At 38.3% G+C, this 21,446-nt stretch overlaps 1 protein-coding gene across 34 annotated transcripts in view; it reads left to right on the top strand.

The window, feature by feature from the left end:
* Window positions 1–21,446, top strand: part of DOCK9 (dedicator of cytokinesis 9) — a 256,028-nt gene that overhangs the window by 133,560 nt on the left and 101,022 nt on the right. For all 34 annotated transcript variants that reach the window (XM_074329465.1, XM_074329468.1, XM_074329454.1 and 31 more), the window contains exons 3-9: window positions 2,132–2,221; window positions 6,343–6,425; window positions 8,128–8,197; window positions 9,962–10,057; window positions 11,049–11,183; window positions 15,261–15,435; window positions 16,382–16,449. In XM_074329465.1, coding sequence (XP_074185566.1) covers window positions 2,132–2,221; window positions 6,343–6,425; window positions 8,128–8,197; window positions 9,962–10,057; window positions 11,049–11,183; window positions 15,261–15,435; window positions 16,382–16,449 — 717 coding nt within the window. The remainder of the gene's footprint in view (window positions 1–2,131; window positions 2,222–6,342; window positions 6,426–8,127; window positions 8,198–9,961; window positions 10,058–11,048; window positions 11,184–15,260; window positions 15,436–16,381; window positions 16,450–21,446) is intronic.

The raw sequence follows: 21,446 nt of genomic DNA, 5'->3' as shown, positions 1-21,446 counted from the left end.
CCTTTTCGGTGTGAGGCACAGCAAACACATGTATGGAAGGATAGCTGGCATCTAAAAGGGATTATCAAAAACAGATACGTACAAAAAGAAATATACATAAAAATAGCACTTAAGCTAGACATGTACTAAAGAAACTTCTAAGTTGAGTGACAGGTTTTAAAGAAACGCATTAAGTTTATTTAGATGAAGTCTGGGCGGGGGGAAGGGTTCTGTCTGGTCAGAAGACTGTTTGTCAAAATCGTAGGACTTTGTTCTGGTATCAGTGTTCTAGTATTGGTGGCGATAAGCACTTGGACGATGGCTTTGATTGCGTTTAGTCCTCTCTTATTTGTTAAACATCAAGTCTCTCTTTAATGATTAAAGTTGCTGTCTTTTTAAAGTGAGAGTATAATGGCACTTGGATCTACAGAGTTAAAAAGGATTTGTTTCCTATTATTTTTCTCACTTTAAAGGGGTGTTTGGAAAAGTGTCACATATTTCAAATTTCTGGACTTGGTCATTCACTGGGAACATTTTGTGACACTTTTTCTCTTCCTAGTCCTGTGATGATGAGAAATGGGCTGAAAATGACCCTAGTAGTCTTATTTCTTGACCTGAGCCATTTCCTGAACATTTTAAAAGTATAATCATTAGTTTCCAAAATATTGATAGACCCGACTAAATCAAGGTAAGAACCCAGTTAAGTGGGGTCCTAAGAAGCATACACAATCTCTTGAACAATTGCCCTTTACTAATATTCTACCTGATTCTTAACAGTTTTGATAATTTCTTATAATTGATGTGTTACTTTGAAGCTTTTTAAATAGATTGTGTCTCTTCAGTGCTTATAACTGTCACATATCTCTAGGTCATTGCATGGGAACAGGTGGGTAACAAGAGTCACCCTCTGTGATATTCGCAAAGAAACCGAGACCTAGGGTCCTAAAAGGCCCCTTGGAGCCTGAATGAATTCACTATTTACCTGTGAAGGACTTTGGTGTCGCACACAGTTCCTTTCTTCCCTTCCTTTAGAATAAGGGAGACTTATTCTAAAAAAAGGTATAACATTACTTTCAAAGGTAGACACAGTGCAAGAAAAGAGTAAATATAGGTGAAGCAGACACAAAACAGAGAAAATGTGGCCAGGAAATACAATTAAATTACACAGAAAACTATGCCCTGGGGTTCTCCACCTGTGCTGGAGGGAAAGGGATCCCAGATTGGACCCAAAGCTTCCTCTAGGATGGGTACTGGGAAGACCCCATCTTAGTAATTAGCCAGGAAGAGACAAGAGTAGATTCTGTTAGCAAAATGTTTTCATGTACGCTGTTTTTATATCTATGGTCTGTTAAGAGTTCCAAGGATTATAGTCCATGGGAAAAAACATCTAGAACATTCCTTTCTGATGCCTGCTACCCAGGTTCCTCAGATTGATGCTATAGTCTCTTCCAATCAATGTTAATTGGGGTATATTGCTGCTGCTTAAGTCGGGAGGCATACATATTATTATTTAAAATAAACATTTAAGCCTCACAAAACAAGAATAGTTCTAAGGTTCATACGAGGGGAGGTAACATTCACAATTCATGAATTCAGTCAACAAATGTTGATTAAGGACCTTCTACCTGTCTGGTTCCCTTGCTCTTAGGCAGGGGGGGAAGTGGCCGTGTACAAGAACAGATGCAAAAGGCAATTAAGCGATGGATGGTGGTGATGGTTGCACGACAGTGTAAATGTACAGTGACACTGAACTGTACACTTAAATATGGTTAAAAAGGTAAATGTTATGTTACGCCTATTTTGCCACAATAACACAGGCAATTAAGGCTAGTTAAAGGCAATAAAATGGGACTAGATCAAGTGCTTGAGGTGGGGGAATGGTAGGGACTCGCTGAATGGGCCTCTACCCTGTCTAGGGGAGGAGAATGGCTCCCTGGAGGGCTCATCGTGTCCCTGAACCAGAAAGAAGCAGGAGCCATTGCCTCCATGGCGTTGAGCGTCAGTGTGTCCAGTTGTATCTGTTGTATGTGACCTAAGGAGGAAGCTTCTCGGCTGGTGGAGGCTGAAGGGACTGTTGATGGCCGCTGCCCTTGGGGGTTGTGACTTTCCTTCCTCAATTAACCGCATCTTCACCTTGTGCTTTCCTTCACAGACGGCCATTCTCAGGCGACAGGGTCGGTACAAGTGCTCCACAGTTCCCGAAAATGCACAAGAGGAAGCACAGAGCTTGTTCGTCACAGAGGTAACGTGTTTCCTCTACGTTGATTTATTTTAAAGTCTTTTTTTTTTTTTTTGGAGTTTCTTCTTTTTTTTTTTAATTTATTTTTAAAATTTACTGGGGTGACAATTGTTAGTAAAATTACATAGATTTCAGGTGTACAATTCTGTATTACATCATCTATAAATCCCATTGTGTGTTCACCACCCAGAGTCAGTTCTCCTTCCATCACCATATATTTTTCCTCATGCCTCCCCGTTTTCTTTAGATTTTAATGATGTTTTCAAGGAAGTGTCAGAAAGGTAATTACATTTTTTGTTTTTTTATGATGGAAGTGAAAATAGAATAACATGAGTTTTTCAGAGTCTGAAACTTGGACAGAACTATTAAACCGGGGTCACGTGTGTTGATAAAACATGAATTCTACAGAACTTATAGGCATAACATACAGGGTAACTTGTAGTAACTTGTAAATGGACTCACTGGACATGATGTCAGAGGCTTTGTTATTGATAGTTTTTTTTTTAAGACCTTTCTTTTTTAAATTTTTTAATAAATTTATTGGGTGATATTCGTTAGTGAAATTATATAGGTTTCAAGTGTACATTTATATTAGACATCTATATATTGCATTGTGTGTTTCTTTTTTAAATGGTGATTCTTCTACTTTTTTTTTTTTTTACAATTTTGTGATCTTTTTTTAAAAAATTAAATTTATTGGGGTGACAATGGTTAGTAAAATTACATAGTGTTCAAGTGTATAATTCTGTAATACATTATCTATATCACATTGTGTGTTCACCACCCAGAGTCAGTTCTCTTTCCATCACCATGTATTTGATCCCCTTTACCCTATTCTACCCTCTGCCCCGCCCCGGTTACTCTCTGGTAACCACTAAACTCTTGTCTGTGTCTATGAGTTTTTGTTTGTCTTATTCATTTGTTGCTTTCAGTTTTATTGATACTCTTTTTAATGGTGACCCAACACACATTTATGTATTAATTTACTTCATTTATGTGTTTATACTTTTATTTTCAAGACTAGTTCAGTACTCATGACGGGCCAGGTGGTAATGAACAGAGCCTGAGATCCCTGATCAATATTTGATTACCGTTATTTTTGTTTAAACATACCAATAATGATTGTCATAAGGAGGAAAGAGAAGTTATTGCGTTTAGATAGCTTGTTTGTTTTTTCCCCCTGGGGTGTTTGTTTCTTCCTCCAGGTACTTTGAGGTAGGGTGAACTAATTAGGTGTTTTAATTTTGTTTCTTGAAGTATTCCTTCATTTAAAAAGAATGGATTTGATCTGCATTTTCTAGATGATAAATATGCCCATCAATAAATGAGCCCACTACAAGGAAGTTAAGCTTTTGTAAGTGGAGACCAATGAAAGATTTAGTTTCCATTGAGATTTTTGAAAAATTAAATGTATATTTAAAAATTTTAAAGTATGTTTTCTCATCCTTCTGAAAAGGTAAAGAACATCTTATCTTACCTCCTTTGCTATTGTACTAGTAAAATTAATTCCAGACAAAACAGCCAGGTATGTTTACGGAATCGTCAATGTTTATTTTAAAGCAGGATGCAGGCAAACTGTGACCTACAGGCAAACTCTGGCCTGCAGCCTGTGTCTGTAAGTAAAGTTGTGCTGCAGCACAGCCATACCCAGAGGTTTCCATGTTGCCCATGGCTCCTTTCACCTCACAGCTCAGAGTTGAGTGCTTGCAACAGAGACAGTGACCCTCACAGATGAAAATATTTACTGTCTGGCCTTTTGCAGGAAAAGTTTGTTGTTCCGTTTTAACACACGTAGCAAAATTATTGATTGCTAATTCAATTCTCCCAACTGCTTAAAAAGCACAGTTTTTGAAGGATAACTCTCCATGAAGTTCTTTAATTGCTGCAGATTGAGCAATAGCAGCTTCATCCTACGCTGCTGGAGCCAGCATAACTAACCCTCCTGGGACCCTTCCTTTAGGGTGGAGTGAACAGCACTTCCTCTCCATCCTCTCGTCCATGGAGAATGACCTAATGGCTTTTAAAAAAAACAACTTCAAAAACGTTTCAGTAGAACTTCAAAATATTATTGAATTTCACAAGTTTGAAAGGTCAGTCATGAAATCAGTCTGATCTCTGTGTTTTTAGAGATACGGTTTTCTGGATACTGATTTCAGATTGAACCCATTGTTTCCTAGACTTTCTATATCCCCAGAAGGATGGGGGTTGCTTTCCTTATTCTGTGTTTTTGCCTTGGAATTTAACAGGTGCCTGCTATGTGAACAGCCAGCAATGGCTTACTAAATGAGTGAACTCTGGCTCCTTAACCTGGTTAACAACGTTTTTTTTTTTTGCAGTTCCTTATAATTTAAAATATTTAAATATTATAATTATGTTTCTTACTCATTTTGCCTAAGATATTAAAAATCTGGGCATTCAGGTATTCCATTCATAAATGCACTGATCATATATGTCTGTGCTATTTGGTGTTTTAATTGGGCAGGTACATTTTCTACTTCAGAATGGGTGTAATGTCCTGCAAGAGACTTTGGTGGTACAACTACAGCTTGATGAAGAACCACCATGGCTCTGAGGGCTGCTGCTGTCTCTGATTTGGCTTCCAAAACAAAGAGAATAGGGTCACGTCCACAAGACCATGTCGTACATGGTCAGATGTGACTGAGCTGTGCTAATGGAGCTAGGGACAGTAGTGAGAAAATTCTGTGGATTTTTCTGCAAACCTGTGGATAATTCTGAAGTCGTTCTGGTTTGGGGATGTGATTTTGAGTGTGGATGTCTGATGTTCTAAACGTGAAAATGCTTTGAAATCTTACAAGCATTTACAAGAATACAATAGTATTTAAAAAGATTTGTAATTACATAGCAAAGAAATTGAAGAGTTGTTTAGTTCCCACACCTGACTGTTCTTAGCCCTTCTCTGCTACTTATTCCACCTCTCTGAATGATATTGTAAAAAAACTTATACTACCTTCCCTTCACAATCTTGCCAATGAAAAGCCTGGCACAAGAGAAGCACTCACTGTTGTTGCTGTAGTTATTTTCATGACTTTGGGGTCCAGGGGAGTTTGCCTCAGGGCATAGGCTATGAAATAGATTAAAAGGTTGGCAATTAAACAAAGAAGTGAACTAAGTAGAATAGAGACTTTGTTCGTGATATTAGTTAAAACCAGAGTCAAGTAAAAGAGGTAAGATGTAAATACATTTATCTACCTATGTTTTCACTTATTCATTCATTTTTTGCCACAGTGAAGTCAACATACGTGTAGCCAAAAGCTGATTACACAGCAAACCATTTGGGCTGACCTGGTGGTAACCAAATCAAACATTTCACTTACTGATTTGGACTTAGTTCGTCTGTGAAGATACGGCAGATGCGGCCTCATAATTTTAAGCTCTACACACTACTCGATGGAGCCTCCTTGGTAGATGAATGACAGACAGCGTGCTGGCTCGTGGAGTCTGTCGAGTAGGGGTAGTTAATGCAGTCTGTGTAGGTTAGCATCACCGATAGACACCTTGGCAATAAAATACATACTCCATACTTTGCGCAGTCCTTACACACATGCACATACACGTGAAGATGTTGTGATGCCACTGTGCATTAGAATCCAGATCTTTCCTTCGAGGAACCTCACACTGTCCCTTACAAATATAAGGAAAAACTGAGGGCATATTTATATAATATTGACTAACAGAGCCAGTTGTAATATCAGTAAATACCATGAAAGCGTCTTGTGGTTCACACTTTCTGTTCACTTTCATGTTCTATTAGCGGCCACATGACTTCTTAAGAACCAAGTGCTTTTAAGTCTGAAACTACATTGTAATGTAAATGCAGCAAAAGGAGGTGAAGTTTCTCTCCTTGTAAAATCTGCTCTTAGATCTTGAATGATGGTAACTTAAAGGGACCCCTCTCCCGAGGATAATGTTTCAATGTTTCTTATACTTCACAGGAGTCTCTGATGGTAGAATCTTGGACATGAGAGGGTTGAGGGGAAATAATTTTTTGGTGTTTGTGTGGGTGTGTATTCGTAAACCTTCCCAAATGTTCTCTAAAAGTCAGCACGTATATTTTTTATGTTTTTCATATAGTTTGTGTTTTTTTAATCCTTCCCCTCCAATAGTGCATCAAAACCTATAACTCTGACTGGCATCTTGTGAACTATAAATATGAAGATTACTCAGGAGAGTTTCGACAGCTTCCAAAGTGAGTAAATGGGCAGACCACACAGGGTGGGGCTATACGCAATAGGGAAAATTCTTTGTATTTAAAACATTTAGGGAGTTATGTAACTTCTGTGCAATCAGAGTAATTAGAGAAAATATTTCTGGATAGTTTATGTGTATACAGGTTAGCTATTGTCTATTTGATAATAGAATGCAATCCTAGTAATCTAGGATTTGTAGGTGGTAATAAACACATGGTTGGTTTAATTATGCCCAGTGATTATTTTCAGGGTACCACTGAAAAAACACAAGCAGCTGCAATTTTTTCAGTGAAAAATAGAAAACAAAGAAAATGTAAAGATATTGAAATACGCTGCAATGTGTTTTATTGTAAAAATATTTTGAAGAGACAAAAAGAATTTTATATTGAATAAATATGTTAAAAGCATATCAAAGAATAAGGATTTTCCCAAATAAATTTCTTTACCTTTTCCAAAGTATTAACTCGTTCTAGAATGCACCAAAAGCAAGTATGTTTAGATTGATTACTGGTGGTTAAAGTGAACCATGGATGGGTAGGTGTCACCTTGAGAAAATGGTCCATCCTTCAATGATGTAGTTGGCAAATTTAAGTATAGTTGATTATGAAAAATTGAAAGCAATTAATGATGGATTGTGTTTCAGAAGTAACCTTCGCCTATGAAAATTTTACTTGAGATCCTATTAATATATTTTTCTTTGTGTTTGTTGCATCTGTGAGTTTGATTTATTTATGCTAGTCTCAGTGGACTTAGCTGTTTGTTTTTTCCTATTTGTGTGGTTCAGCCACTCCTTAGAGTGTTTAGCCAACTTCCCAAATGCCTCTTTTTAAACCTCAGCCAAGAACACTCCCTTCCAGCATTATCTTCTCCAGATGGGTATGCTCCTTAGTTCTATATTTACCCAATACTCATTGGGGGATTTTTAATTCTCCCCTGTTTGATCAGATTAACCTATCTTCACTGACAGTCTTGTTCATACTATTCTCATGGCTAAAAGAGAACAGACTGTGAGATTTGGTGTATTTACTATAAAATGTAATTTTACTGCTGGTAGATTTCACCTTTTGGCATTCATAAGAGTTTCTGGTTGTGATGAGAATGAGAGGGAGAATTGTAACAGTGATTAGGAACAGAGATTCTGTAGTCTGCCTGTGTCATCTACTTGCTCTTCCCTCTGTAAGCCTCAGTGTCTCCATCTGTTAAATGGTCTTAACACCAGTCCCCCACCACCTAAAGGACTAAAGGAGATAACATACGTGAGGTACACAGCACGATGCCTGACACATAGCTGTTTAATAAGTGCTGGCCACTATTGGTATTGTCATCTTTTGGTTGTTAATGCCATCATCTAAGATTGTGGTTTCAGTCACTTTAACTGTGGTAACCTTATTTTCCATGTTCTCTCTTAAAGTTCATATTAAAAGTTATTCTATCAAGTCGTTATTAATAAGCATTCCCATTTGAATATAACTATGGAACTTCCAACATGCTATGCCATCTTTTCTACATAGCTCTTGGAGCTCACTAACCCTTATCACCCACTGTGAAAAGCAGTGGCATTGATGGTTTCTATTCTTTATCTGAGGGGGCCAGCTTCAGATTGGTTAAATGCTATTTCCTCTAATGGAAGAAGAAATGCAACATCTCTTCATGGATTAGGTAATTACAAAACAAGTTCTTTTTTTCTTCTTTTTTTTAAAGCAAAGTGGCCAAGTTGGATAAACTTCCGGTTCATGTCTATGAAGTCGATGAGGAGGTTGACAAAGACGAGGTAGGATGATTGCTCACAGATTTAAAGATTGATTGATTTTACAGACTTCAAATATTCATCAAAAAATCACCAACGTTTAGCCACAACAGGCATTGGAATGTTTCTTGAAACAGGAAGAATTTTTTTAAATGTGTTGTTTGATCGATTGAAATACGGTTTCTGTTTCAGCTTGACTACTTAGCATAACATGTTCTTCTGGCCCTGTTTATTTGTTCTGAGATCGTTTTCAAAGGCCTGAATAAGATGTGGCTACATTGTTAAAAGATATCAAGATTACTTAGACCTTAAGTTTAGGTTATCTTAAAATGAACTGGTAGCCAATAGATTTTTAATGGCTGTTTCTTCAGTGATGGCTTTCAGTGAAGTATAGCGCCCAGAAGCCCACTCCCCTTGCTCTTGGGGAAATGCTGGTGGTTAGAGAAGTCTACAAAGAGAGCAGGACATAAAGGTAACTGTGTCCACTGAGCAAGGGAAACATAATTAATTAAAGTTAGTGTCGCCCTTCCTCATTCTCTCCTATTCAATATTGGATGCCTCATTGTGAGTTTAGTTTTTGTTTCTTTTTCTAATTGTTGGCTAAGCCAAAAACACCAGCCACTCAGGAACTTGAACAATGTACATGGTAGGAAGTTCCTTTAGAAACCACTTTTGAAAAAATTCTGGCATGAGTAGACAGTCGTTGCAAATGAAAAACAAGAAACTTGGTGCTGATTCACAGTGCGAGGAGGACCAACTGAAATAATGCATGTAAGGCCACACGGAACACACTGTAAAATTCTGGACAAGAAAGTTATTTCTGTTCTTGCGAATAATAACAATAACAATAAAACCACCAGCATTAATATTGAAATGGTCTAAAACAAAGCATAAGACGGGTCTTTATGCAGTTGTGTACTTGATAACAAAAATAAATATCTAAATGAGAGGCTAGTTTTAGGAGGTGTGAACTGGGTAGCCTGACACTGTGGCCTGTGCCTCCGAGGGTACCTGCTGAAGTAGATACTGGGCACAGCCTCAAACGGGGGGCACTCGTAAAGAGAGGGGAAGGATGTGGTGGAAGATTTGCCAGATTGTGTGTTTGTGTGTGTATATATTTCATCTGTCTGTTTGTCCTGTGTACAAATATATGCCGATATTTTTAGCCCTAGCTGGCAGCTTCACTTCCTTAAACCCAGATCTCAGAGTTTGGGGTCAGAACTTGATTTTTCTAGCTGTTTCCTTTCACTTTTCTAACTCTCCTTTTTTCTACCATCCCTGTTGCGTTCTTCTCTCTCTTTCCTTCCTTTCTGTTGCTCCATCATTTTATCCCTCTTTTCTTTATTGATTCACATCTCCTTCCTCCCTTTGTTTATTCACCTTTCCCTGAACTAAGCATCTGGGAAGTTTTCCAGGAATTTGCTTTTGTCCTTCAACCATAGGGGAGTGTAATTTATAAACATTTTTCATGAAACCAGGCGAGACCTTACAATCCGAGTGGTCAAGTATGGTATGTACTTTCTGTGGCTCATTAAACCCTTAAAAATAAAAATTTGGACTGGAACTAGCTTTGCCTTTTAATGGACTAGAGTTTTCAGAAGTTGAGGCTTTTCCCTTTCTCTCACTGTTCAGTGGATTCTAAAGTAGGTGTTCATGTCAGATGATTACTCAGTAAAGGGCCAAGGGGCAACCTGGCACCAAATGAATGATTTTCCCACTCACCAGACTCACAGTAAACAACATAGGTAATAACGGGAAATTGATTGTGGTATTTTCCTTCTCTCGTAGGATGCTGCCTCCCTTGGCTCTCAGAAAGGGGGCATCACCAAGCATGGGTGGCTGTACAAAGGCAACATGAACAGTGCAATAAGCGTGACCATGAGGGTAAGGAGACCCATCACCCTACTTTCCCCTCCGATTACACCCTTTTTGCTATAGGACTAGGAATAATGCTCAAGATGAAGAGACATTCATCTTGGGTTCTTCCTGACAGAAGTGACGTTGTCTAGTTAGTAAGATGCCTCCCTTGGTCAGTAAAATCGACCTCCGTTGGTCCAGACCCTTCCACCCATTTACCCCCATCACCCTCTCACCAACTGCATGAAGAGGTCCTCATTGGCCTGGTGTGAAGATGTGGTCATTAACACAGCCTTTCTTCTCCGTATTAACTTCAACAATGATACTTCATACCTCACAGAACAGCACCAAGGGGCTAAACCTAAGCACTTTTGTGGGGTTCTACTTGTTTTGCAAAGTCAAAGTAAAAATTGAAGACTAAAGAGAAAATGGTTACGTCGGAAGAAGGTTGCAAAGAGAAAAGTAAAACCAGTGTAAAAAGCTGTGTACAAGAAAAGCAAGACCAGAGAAAAACCAAGACTAATAACAGAGAGAGAAGAAACAATGGGAAGGGGGTAGGATGGACAGGGAGATAAAAATTAAATTGGGGAAAATGCTGACTGTCATATTCCTCAGCCTGGAAAATTGTTCAGTGTCACGAGGCAGAGAAGGGTTGCTCTTCTGTGTGAGCAAGACACCCTGGGGATTTGAGAAAGTTTCCATCCTTCTGAGTTGCATCCCAGATTGGAACTCACAGCACTGCTTTTGGGTGGTTATATAAAATCCCAAATTCTGTGGGTAAGAAAAATGACCTGTGCTTGTTAAGTGGACCTCCTCCTCAGAATTGAAATGCAGTGAAATTATTAGATGTGATGGAAAGTCTTAACTCACCCAGCTACCTGGGGCATTGGCTAGAATTAGATTTGTTTTGGAGAGAATTGAACTGGTTTTTGTATGTGTGTCTTAATTGTGAGTTATCGGTAGAGACTGTGACTCTTTTCATTTTAAAACAATAGCTCTGTGTGTATTTTTCTCTTAGTCATTTAAAAGACGGTTTTTCCACCTGATTCAACTTGGTGATGGTTCCTATAACTTGAACTTTTATAAAGATGAAAAGATCTCCAAAGAACCAAAAGGATCGATATTTTTGGATTCCTGTATGGGTGTGGTTCAGGTAAATATGAAAAGAATTTTATCAAGTTTTCTTCTTTGTAAAAGTACCATCTGTGAATTAGCAGATTTAAGCAAACACTTCCAACAATGACAATTTTGTGGTAGAAATACAATAGCTGGCTTTAAATAAGAAAAGGCTTATTTTTCATCTTTTTAGGAGATGGCCGGTATAACATAGAGGCAGAATTACGTGGTAGTTGGCACGAGTGCTCTTGAACATGAGTTCTTGTGTTTAAAACTTGGCTAGCCACTCTTTACCTGTGTGACCTTGGAACGGCTGTTACCTAAAGTTTCTTCATTTGCGAAATTTGAATAATGATAGTGTTTCCTTAATTGGGTAAATGGGAGAATTGGATGAGTTAACTTGGAAACATTTGGAACAGTTCTTAGCATCTCAATGATGACTTTTATTACTATCATTGTAGTACCAGTGGCAGAGTAGCATATTGGTCAAGAGGGTGGGTTTCAGATCCAGACTGAGTTCAAATCCCCGCTCTACCGTTTACCAGCTGTGTAACCTTGGAGATATCATTTAACCTCTTGTGCCTCAATTTCTTCATTTGTTAAACAGGGATAGTAATAGTACCGAATATGGTTTCTGAGAGGGTTAATTTATACTTGTAAAGAGCTTAGAACAGTGCTAGCACATGGTAAGTATTCAGCCAATATCAGAGATTTTTTTTTTGTCATAGTGCAGCTGCAGTTGTAGAATTCTTAAAAATTATTTTTTATTTTATATAACATATGAATATATTCATATTATAAAAAAATCAGACAATACAGATAATGCAGATGTCCCTGTTGACCCCAATTGCTCCCTTTTCCAAAGAGCTACTTTTACCAGTTTGGTGTTCTCCTTCCATACCTTTATAGAATTGTCTTTGAAAGCAGGTTATTAGTTTCCCCATCTGTCCATCCATCCAGCCAGCCACCCACCTAACCATTCCCCCACCAGTTTTCAGGCAGATCTAAGGTAGCAACTTACAAGGCTATATAAAACACAGGATAACATAAATTTAACTAGGTTTGAAAGCAGGAAAGGGAACAAGGAGTCGGGATAGGAAGGAGATGAAGTGGAATTGAGCAACGGAAAAAGTATAAAGATCTAACACCAGCTTTGGGTGGGTGACAAACTGGCTCTATGCTTTCTAGCTTGGGGACCCATTCAGTCATACAGCACACATAGATACAAACAATCTAATTAGTCAGAAGCAGCCCGAGCAGTCTCCGAATGAAGATCATTCAGGCATTTCTCTTGGGGGACCTCATACAGAGGGCACTGTGTGATTAATGAACAATCTCCTTGACAACCCCTCACAATAGATGCAGTCACCATTATCAGAGAATTCTCCTTTAATTCAGTGTTGGCTGATGACATCAGCCCAAAGCTGGGTTCTAAAGAAAGATAGTTTTGTGGGGCCAACGTGTTTAAGGTTAGACACACAGCTGTCTGCTTTGACCTGCAGGTATACTTGTTTATGTGTTTACATGTTTACTTAAAATTAACTTGCATTTTCATCCAAGTGATGGTTCCTCTGGTGTAAACAGTCAAACAGTGCAGAAAGGTAACACAAAAGGCACATTCCTGCTGCACCATGCCCACCTCACCCATTCCCCCCTCTCCTGAAATGATCATTTTTAACTCTTCATTATTTTTCCTGGGATCTGTCTTCATAGTGCTAGATAAGGCGTGTTTGCTGCTCTTCATTTATGAGTGGTGGACATTACATGCTGGGGTAGGATGTCAGCTCCTGCAGCCCTCCTTCTTGCTCTCATCTGGACTACAGGTGACCCTTGAACAACATGAGGCTTAGAGGTGCCAACCTTCTACAGAGCCAAAAATACATGTGTAACTTTGGACTGCCCCCCCAACTTAACTACTAATAGCTTATTGTTGACGGAAGCTTTACCAATGACATAAACAGTTGATTAACATATTTTGTATGTTATCTTTACAAATCGACTGTGAATGGTGCCATGTATGGTCTGTAAGTGTATGTGTAAGTTTTTATGAATTTTAACTTTTTATAATCTGTGAATATTTTACGGTAGTAAATGATAAAATAGACTAGTATCTACATATATGTTATGCATTGATGACATACCTGACTTTCTCTTAATTTTTTCAATATTTCTAGCCTATGTGGTTCATCTGCAAATTTTTCAAATGGTCACAAAACAAAAAATGTTTCCAGTATATTTATGATAAAAAAAAAAAGACCCATGTATAAGTAGACCTGGGCAGTTCAAACCCGTGTTGTTCACGGGTCAAGTGTAATTGCTTTCTCAGCCTCAGCACCGCTGCCCTCCTAGAAATCCCCTTGGCCTTCCTCCCTGGGTTGGATTCCCTGTTTCCAGGATCTTATATCTTGTTCTTTCTTGTTTTACTTTCTTGTTTTGGAGGAGCACATCCTCCAGTAGCTTCCTGAGAAATCGTGTGTAAGATGTTAAGGTTTTGAGAGTTAGCTTATCTGCAGATATCTTTTTTACATTGATACTTGACTGATAGTTTGGCTGGATGTAGAAATCCAAGGTAAAATGGATTTTACCTTGGGGGTGTTGTTTTTTTTTAAATATTGCTTTTGGACATTGTAAACATTAGCTGATTAATGCTCTGAGTTCAAAGAAATGTCTAAACTTAAATTTTAAAATAGATCTGAAAGGAGTCCAGTTTAGAATCTTCTGCCCTAAAAGTATTTTAGGACCTTGAAGTGATTACGCTTATTTTACAGATAAGAAAACTGAGGATTGGAAAGAAGGGTAATTCAGAATCAAGGCCCAATGTCCTCCCCACCTTTTAACTTTTTATTTTCATAATCGTGAATATGTGAGGAGTGGAAGGGAGAGAAAACTCATTTCACTTCCAGCCTTTGACTCCTCTGATTCTTGCCTTGAAGTGAAGTTTAAGTGAGGTCCCGGCAGCAGTGATGGAGCCCACAGCAGGCCGTCTGTACACAGTAGTCTGTGTGGCTTTGCTGGGAGCGCACTCTTCATGTTTCTGAGAACTACGCAGCCTTTGGGAAGGTTGCCCGGTCCCTGAGACCTGCATGGAGTAGCCCCCAGCTCCTCCTTGGGACTGCAGCTACCCAGCTAGAATTTTAGCGATGAGGGGTCTGCTCTGCGCCCCACAGGTTGGTGGGAATTTGTGATATCATGTCCCTCTACTTGCCTGTACCTATAAGGAATCTCATGCCATTGTTCTCAGAGCTGAACCTCTATCTAGTGTACTCACAGCGTGGGGGGGGGGCAGTGCTATTCCTCCCCAAAGGATGTTTGGTAATATCTAGAGACATGTTTTGATCTTCACAAGTGGGGCACATGCTACTGGCAGCTAGTGGGTAAAGCCAGCGAGGAAGCTAACCACCTAACATGCACAGGACAGCCCCCCCCCAGCAGAATTAATCCGCCCCCACATCAGTCGTGCAGAAGTCAAGAAACCCTGGCCTAGGACACATTCATCCCTCATCACTTAGTGCATGTGGATCACTTTCACAGGCATAAAAGCCAGAGAGAGGCATGTGGGAAGGATGGGGAAGGTAGACATTGTGTCCCAATACCTTTAGAGACTCATAGAAGACGAGGAAGTTCCAGATAAAGAAGTCAAACATATTGATAGATATTAGTTTTCTTTTTAAAATGTAATACCACACACCAGTTCATTAAAATAAAAAAAATAGAAGCTAGGGCAATTGAAAATAGTCAGTGAAATTTCATTCATTCAAATGTATTTTTCAAGAGCCTATTATTTGCCAGGCAGTGTTCTGGAAATGTAGGTACGGCACCGAGCAAAAGAAATCTCTGCCCTGAGGAGCTTCCATTCCATTGGAGGGGACAGACAACAAATAAGTTGAATATGTAAAATATGTAATGTGTAGATGGAAAAACAAAGCTATGGAGAAAATAAAGCAGGAACGGTGGATAGTGATGGGGTTTATGAGAAAGGGGCTTTCATTTTTAAATAGCTTTGTCCAAAATGCCTGTGAGGTTAGCACCTGTCAGCAAAATAATAGAGAGAAAAAAATGTTAAGGCCGTTCCAGTTCATTTAAGATATGTCTCTTTACCCTTTTCCCATTTCAGAACAACAAAGTCAGGCGTTTTGCTTTTGAGCTCAAAATGCAGGACAAAAGTAGTTATCTGCTGGCAGCCGATAGTGAAGTGGAAATGGAAGAATGGATCACAACTCTAAACAAGATCCTCCAGCTCAACTTTGAAGCTGCAATGCAAGAAAAGCGAAATGGAGACTCTCATGAAGGTAGGTGGGCCTAGCGTTCCCCAGGTACAGGCACATTCTATGGGTGTCTTCACTTTTCTCAGAAGGTATAGAGAGTAGACATACATATTGCACAGGTACATGAGAGGTAGGACAGATACGAGCTTTTCACAGATAGTGGATTTCCTACCCTGACATTGTTTTTATAAGGAAATCGTGTAAGGGGAAGAACCACAGCTTTGGAGGCAGAAAGGAAGACCTGAGTTCAAATCCCAGCAATGTTTTCAGCTGTGAGACCTTGGGCAAGCTACTTACATTTTCTGACCATTGGTTTACTCACCTGTAAAATGGGCACAAAAATTGGACCATGCATGTCGATGGGTGGATTAAATAAAAAAAAATGTTATCTCTAGAATCTATCATAGAGTCAGCACTTGAAATACTAATTATAATTATTGTGGTTATTAATCATTTCCTTTGGAATGTTCAAGACAAAGTTAGGATGGACAGAAGCCTCAGATTAAATGCATAGGAAAAATGTGGCGATGTTTTTGACAATTCATGGTTGTTGTTTTTTCCGGTTCCTTAGGTGATTCTCAAATCTGGCTGTGTCTTAGAAATACTTGCAAACTTAAAAAATCTTCCCTTTGTCCCACCAAAGATTCTGAGTGAGTTGGCCTGGGTGCTGCCTGGAGAGGCCTGACTTTTAGCGCAGCCCATGGGTGTGGCCCTGTGGCTGGGGTTCATAGCTAGTGTCCGTTGTAATTAGGCAGTGTCCCTGCTGTACCAGCTGTCAAGTGTTTAACTCTTACCCCTGGGCCTGTGCATCCATGTTTTGTTTTTAAAGCTCCAAGGTGTTTCTAATGGGCATCCAGAGTTGAAAACCACTGCATTTGAGGGTACATAAGAGAAATGGCCTTCCTTCTCCTGTTTTCAATAAAATATGTTCAACTCTGAGTGACTCAGGTAATCTCTTTTGCCATTTCAGATGATGAACAAAGCAAATTGGAAGGTTCCGGTTCCGGTTTAGATAGCTACCTGCCTGAACTTGTGAAGGTAACGTCATCTTAAATCTTTCGTTCTTCATAGAATGATATGGAAATATTTCTCATTTCATGAAATACTTCTCATTTCATCTGTTGCAATGATTAACACTTACATTGCAGTAAAACATTACAAGGACATTGCAGTTACTGCCCTTTATTTTCTGACCTGAATATTAGATGAGGTGAAATACACTGCTGACCTGAGTCAGATTTCAGTCTGTTTTCCAGAAATTGCCTTACAAAGTATTCTCTTTTATTATTATCTTTTAGTGTTTTTTTTCTCCATAACATTTAATGCTGCATTACAAGTATTGAAGAAATATCCAAAATACACAGGTAAATGTTCCTACGGTAACATGGTATTTCACACATATGCACCCCTTATTCAAGTTAATAGACAATTCCAAAAATGATGGATCCATGTTAATCTTGCCACTAAACCAAAGAGGGGTTGTGTGTGATATATAAATTGTTCATGGGTCACTCTGAATGGAAAAAAAAAGTTACACCTGTGTTTTTATAATTTTGAGAAACATACATGGTACTGAAAAACACAAAGAAAAACAAAACAACCATATTCCTACCACTCAGATTCAATGTCTTTTTAGCTTCCATATTTTAAAAAAAAAGAAAGAAAGAAAAAAATAATATATATATCATAGTTGAAGTTCTTTTAAACATCATCCTTATTTCATATCCCCTTTCTTCCCCCTGCAACCTCAATCAGAGACAACCACTATTATGAGTTTTCTGGGGTTACTTTCATTTAATTTTTATATCTTTACCAATATATCTGTCATAATGATATATGTGGTTGTGTTTTGTATGTTTAAAAGTGTTATATAAATGCTGACTTAGTATTCTGCACTTTTGTTTTTCAGTTTAGCATTAGTTTTTTTTAATTTTTAAAATTTATTTTTCAATTACTGTTGACATACAATATTATATTAGTTTCAGGGGTACAGAACCACATAGTGATTAGACATTTATATACTTCACAAAGTGACAACCCCAGTAAGCCTATTACCCATCTGACACTGTCCATGGTTTTTACAGTATTATTAGTTCAGCATTGCTTTTGAGATCCGCCCAAGTTGGTATATAGGTTTCGTTCATCCCTATTATTGCATGGTGTAAGCATTTTTTGTGTCATCTATTCTCTTACTTCCCATTTTTTTATATTACAATGTTACAATGAATATCCTTGTACTTGTCTCCTTTTGTGCATCTATGAAGAATTCTTTTTTAAATGACAGAAATGGCTTTGTCTTCTCTGGCCCTTTATATTCTTACCCTGTTACTGCCTTTCTATTCTTTTTTTTTTGTAAATACAGTGAACTAGAGACTCTCCACACCCACATCTTAAACACTGTAATAGAAAACATGGTTTATCTATATACGATTATAAATAGACTGGCATTCAGCATTGGCCTTTACTTTACACAATGTGATTGTTCTAAAATATAAAATCTCCCTCCCTGGCTGGGACTTTAGAGTATTGTTTTTCTTAGGACTTGACTGTTACCACACAGTATCTTTTTAGCACCTGCTTATTAAAGCTAATTTTAGTGCCACCATTTGAGCCACCTTTTAGGCTGGGAAGAGTTTTGGTGTGTTTGGCTTTTTCGTGTTTTGAACTTCTGTGTATCATATTTTGCATTAAGATTCATTTTATTGTTTCTGGATGTGGGGTTCACTATTTCTCAAAGCAAAATGTTTGTTGAAACAGATAACATATGCATTGCCATCTAGAATTCAAAAAGTAGCTTTCTGTACTTACTGGGTGAACACAATGGATAACTAGAAGATTCACATTATTTGAGCCTAATGTTGGTTAATTAGAAATCTGTATTTTTTCAAACAATGAAGACATACAGAAGTTGTGCCCTCTTTCTTCTCTCATTGCCTACTACCATCTGGCCAGCGAAATTCAGAATTCCTTGATCCTAAGACCTAGAGAGATTTAAAACAACAACAACAAAAAACCTGGGTTATATATATATATGACATATTTGGGGCTGTTGTCACACTGTGGGTCAAAACCAAGTTAGCTGAAGCTATTTTAGTTGGTAAAATCAAATTTTAATTGGTTTCAACCCCCACTTAATACTTTTCGTTTTGTTTTTATTTTTTTATTCCTTTTTATGGAAGTAGAGCTTACATACAGTAAAACGCTTGAGCACTAATTGTACAGCTTGATGGATTTCACATTTATGCAGCCACATAACCACAACCCCGAACAATATATAGGACAGTAACAGCACCCAGCAGACTGTGTTGTAACTCCCTCCGAGCTGATACCCTCATTCTCTTGTCCTCTATCATTGTAGATTAGTTTTGACTGGTCTAGACCTTCCTAAAAATGGAATCATACAGTATGCACTCTTTGTGACAGGCTTCTTTAGCTCAATCTTATGTGACCCAGATTTGTTTAAAAAATGGATAGAATTGAATAGAGAATATTAATGTACACTGCCCTTAATAATGATATTGTTTGATAAATATAGATAGATATGGATATGTAATGTATGTGTGCTTTGAGTTGTGATATAAATTATTTTTTACTGTGGGTTATGGTCAAAGCCTGAAAAATGGAGCATTGTAAGGGGTTCAATTGCTGATTTTTCCCCCCAGCTCTCATGTGTTTTACAAATATTTTATTTTAAGAAGGTAGAAGCAGAAAGTATTTTTTCAAAGGGATAAAGAAAAAGAATAAAGAAAATTAAAATGTATTGTCATTCACTCAGTCTGCTGCCATCACGCTTGTAGGTGCCAGGTGACCATCGGTGATGTGTTTTGTCAGCCTGCTCTGGGCCGTGCTGTGAGGGGCCCAGGCACCTACTGTGCCCAGTGGATCTAGGGTGGGGATCATTTGTACCTGTTAAGACAGCAGGGAAGTTGACTGTTAACTAGTCATCCTGATTTTAGAAGGAATGGATGCAATAGTTGGAGAATCTGAGATTGAAGCAGGGGAGGGAGGGGGCGGGGGAGGGAGAGGCTCCAGGCACGCAGCAAGGAGGAGAATTCAGTCAGGAGTTGAAGAGGTAGAGGAAGGAAGGAAGGAAGGAAGAAAGGGAAGGAAGGTGTAAGAAAGCGTCCCGGGGGAGATCAGGCCACAGTTCAGCATGAGTGCAGAGAAAGGGCTGGAACACTGAGGGCAGGCAGAAGGTGGTTAAAAGTGTAATTTCATGGAAGACTCCTCTCTGGTCAACTCCTCTTTCTGCTTCATTTATCCTGTTGCTCTGGCTTTTGTTTTCCACTGTGACTGAGACATAACCAAACAGGATATGAGTGACAGGAAGTTGTTTTAGGACAAAAATAACTGATGTCTCATTCTGGAATATAGTGGAGGGGCCCTTTACATATGGTAGGGATGATATGGACTTAGGTTTTCAGAACATTTTGTATATTCTTGGCCCTTATGTTTGTACATTTAGTACTGAACGTCGTTATTATTTTCTTATTAGGCAACATGATGTATTTACCCTAAAACCTGTTCTTTTCTTCCTATTGTCTAATATGGAACCAAACATGTTTGTTGCAAATGTACCAGCATTTATAGTATCAGAAGACTTACTCTAATAAACATATTTATTGAATACACAAATTGTAAAGTTAGTTAATTGGCTTCTTCCCTTCAAAGTCTAGGGTTAATCTGATCAGATTGTAAACACAATTGTTATTTATTTACTAATTTCTTTCTTTGGTTATATTCATCTTAAGTGATATTGGGACATATATCACCTCCTTGTGTAAAGACAGTATTAAGAAAACCCTTATGCTCCCATCTTATATATTTTTTCTTCTACTGCTTTTCTGTTTTTGAGCTTTTATGTACTCAAAGAACAGCAAGTCACCTTACTTTGGTCTCCCCATGTGATTCTGAAAGAGAAACATTATTTCATGTCAATCCAAAATTGCTCACATCCAATTACCTTATCACTTCTTTTTAGCTAATGAACTTGCCTTTCTAGGTAAATCTTCCTTAGTTGAGCAAAGGATAAAGAAATGGTGTCTCAAACTTTATAGTATCATTGAGGTTGAGTAAGGGTCAGGCAGCCAAGCTCAGCAGTACATGTCAGAATCTGTACAGTTTCACATACATCTTTTTAAAATTTTTAAGCCAAGTCTGTAATAGATGCTTCCTTCGCTATATCCTAATCTAGAAAATAATGTCATTGTATTATGATACAAAGGAATTGGCTAGGGTTGCATTTCTGAGGTCAGCTGGCGTTCCATTTCTTGGGTCCTTCTTATTCTATAATGCTTTATTATAGCTTTGTGATACAGAGGATGAGATAATGGTCCCAGGGAGTTAGATATCTTGGACGTAGTGGAAGCAAACCATGACAGCTTTTAAATTAAAAAGTTTATATTCTGACCTCAAGTATTAAATGAGCCAACACAATATAATTCGGATAACTCATTTTCAAAATAAAATGATGTTAACCATAGTCTTTGGCCTTTGATTGTTTTGCCTTCTCTGAGATAAACTTAAGACACAGAGTCTACAGCTGTCCTTCTGGAAACTGTGAAATGTTTGGACCATAATTACCTCTTAAGACAAGGGAGAAAACATTGTCAGGGTATGTCATTAGTCATTAAACCTAGGTTTTACAGGAGTGAGGGAGACAGCCTTTGTTTTAGAAGAAGCACTTTCTTCTTTGACTTTTAAGCAAGTATCAGCTTTTACAGAGAACGGCTCTGTGCATTTCCTTTGTTTTCCTCTATATTGAACCCAAAGTATTAGAGAGGCTATGAGTAGGATGGCAGCAACAGGATTTGGGGGGAAAGCCAGTTCATTTCTTCCTACTTCCACAGTATGAACTGACCACGTGTTAGTTTAAGGGCAGAGCTGGCTTTGTCACTTTGAGAAGTGCTGGGTGGCATAGTCTGTGGGATAATATTTTTTTACAGCTGTATTTTATAGGCATTTCGATTGTGAGGGTGCATATTACAGGGACTTATTTTGTCTTTACTAAAATTTAAGTAAAAATAAATGTGCTT

The sequence above is a fragment of the Rhinolophus sinicus genome, linkage group LG04, assembly GCF_036562045.2.
Source record: "Rhinolophus sinicus isolate RSC01 linkage group LG04, ASM3656204v1, whole genome shotgun sequence".
NCBI classification, from domain to species: domain Eukaryota; kingdom Metazoa; phylum Chordata; class Mammalia; order Chiroptera; family Rhinolophidae; genus Rhinolophus; species Rhinolophus sinicus.
The sequence above is the reverse complement of the archived record's forward strand: the minus strand, read 5'-3'. Positions and strand labels throughout refer to the sequence as shown.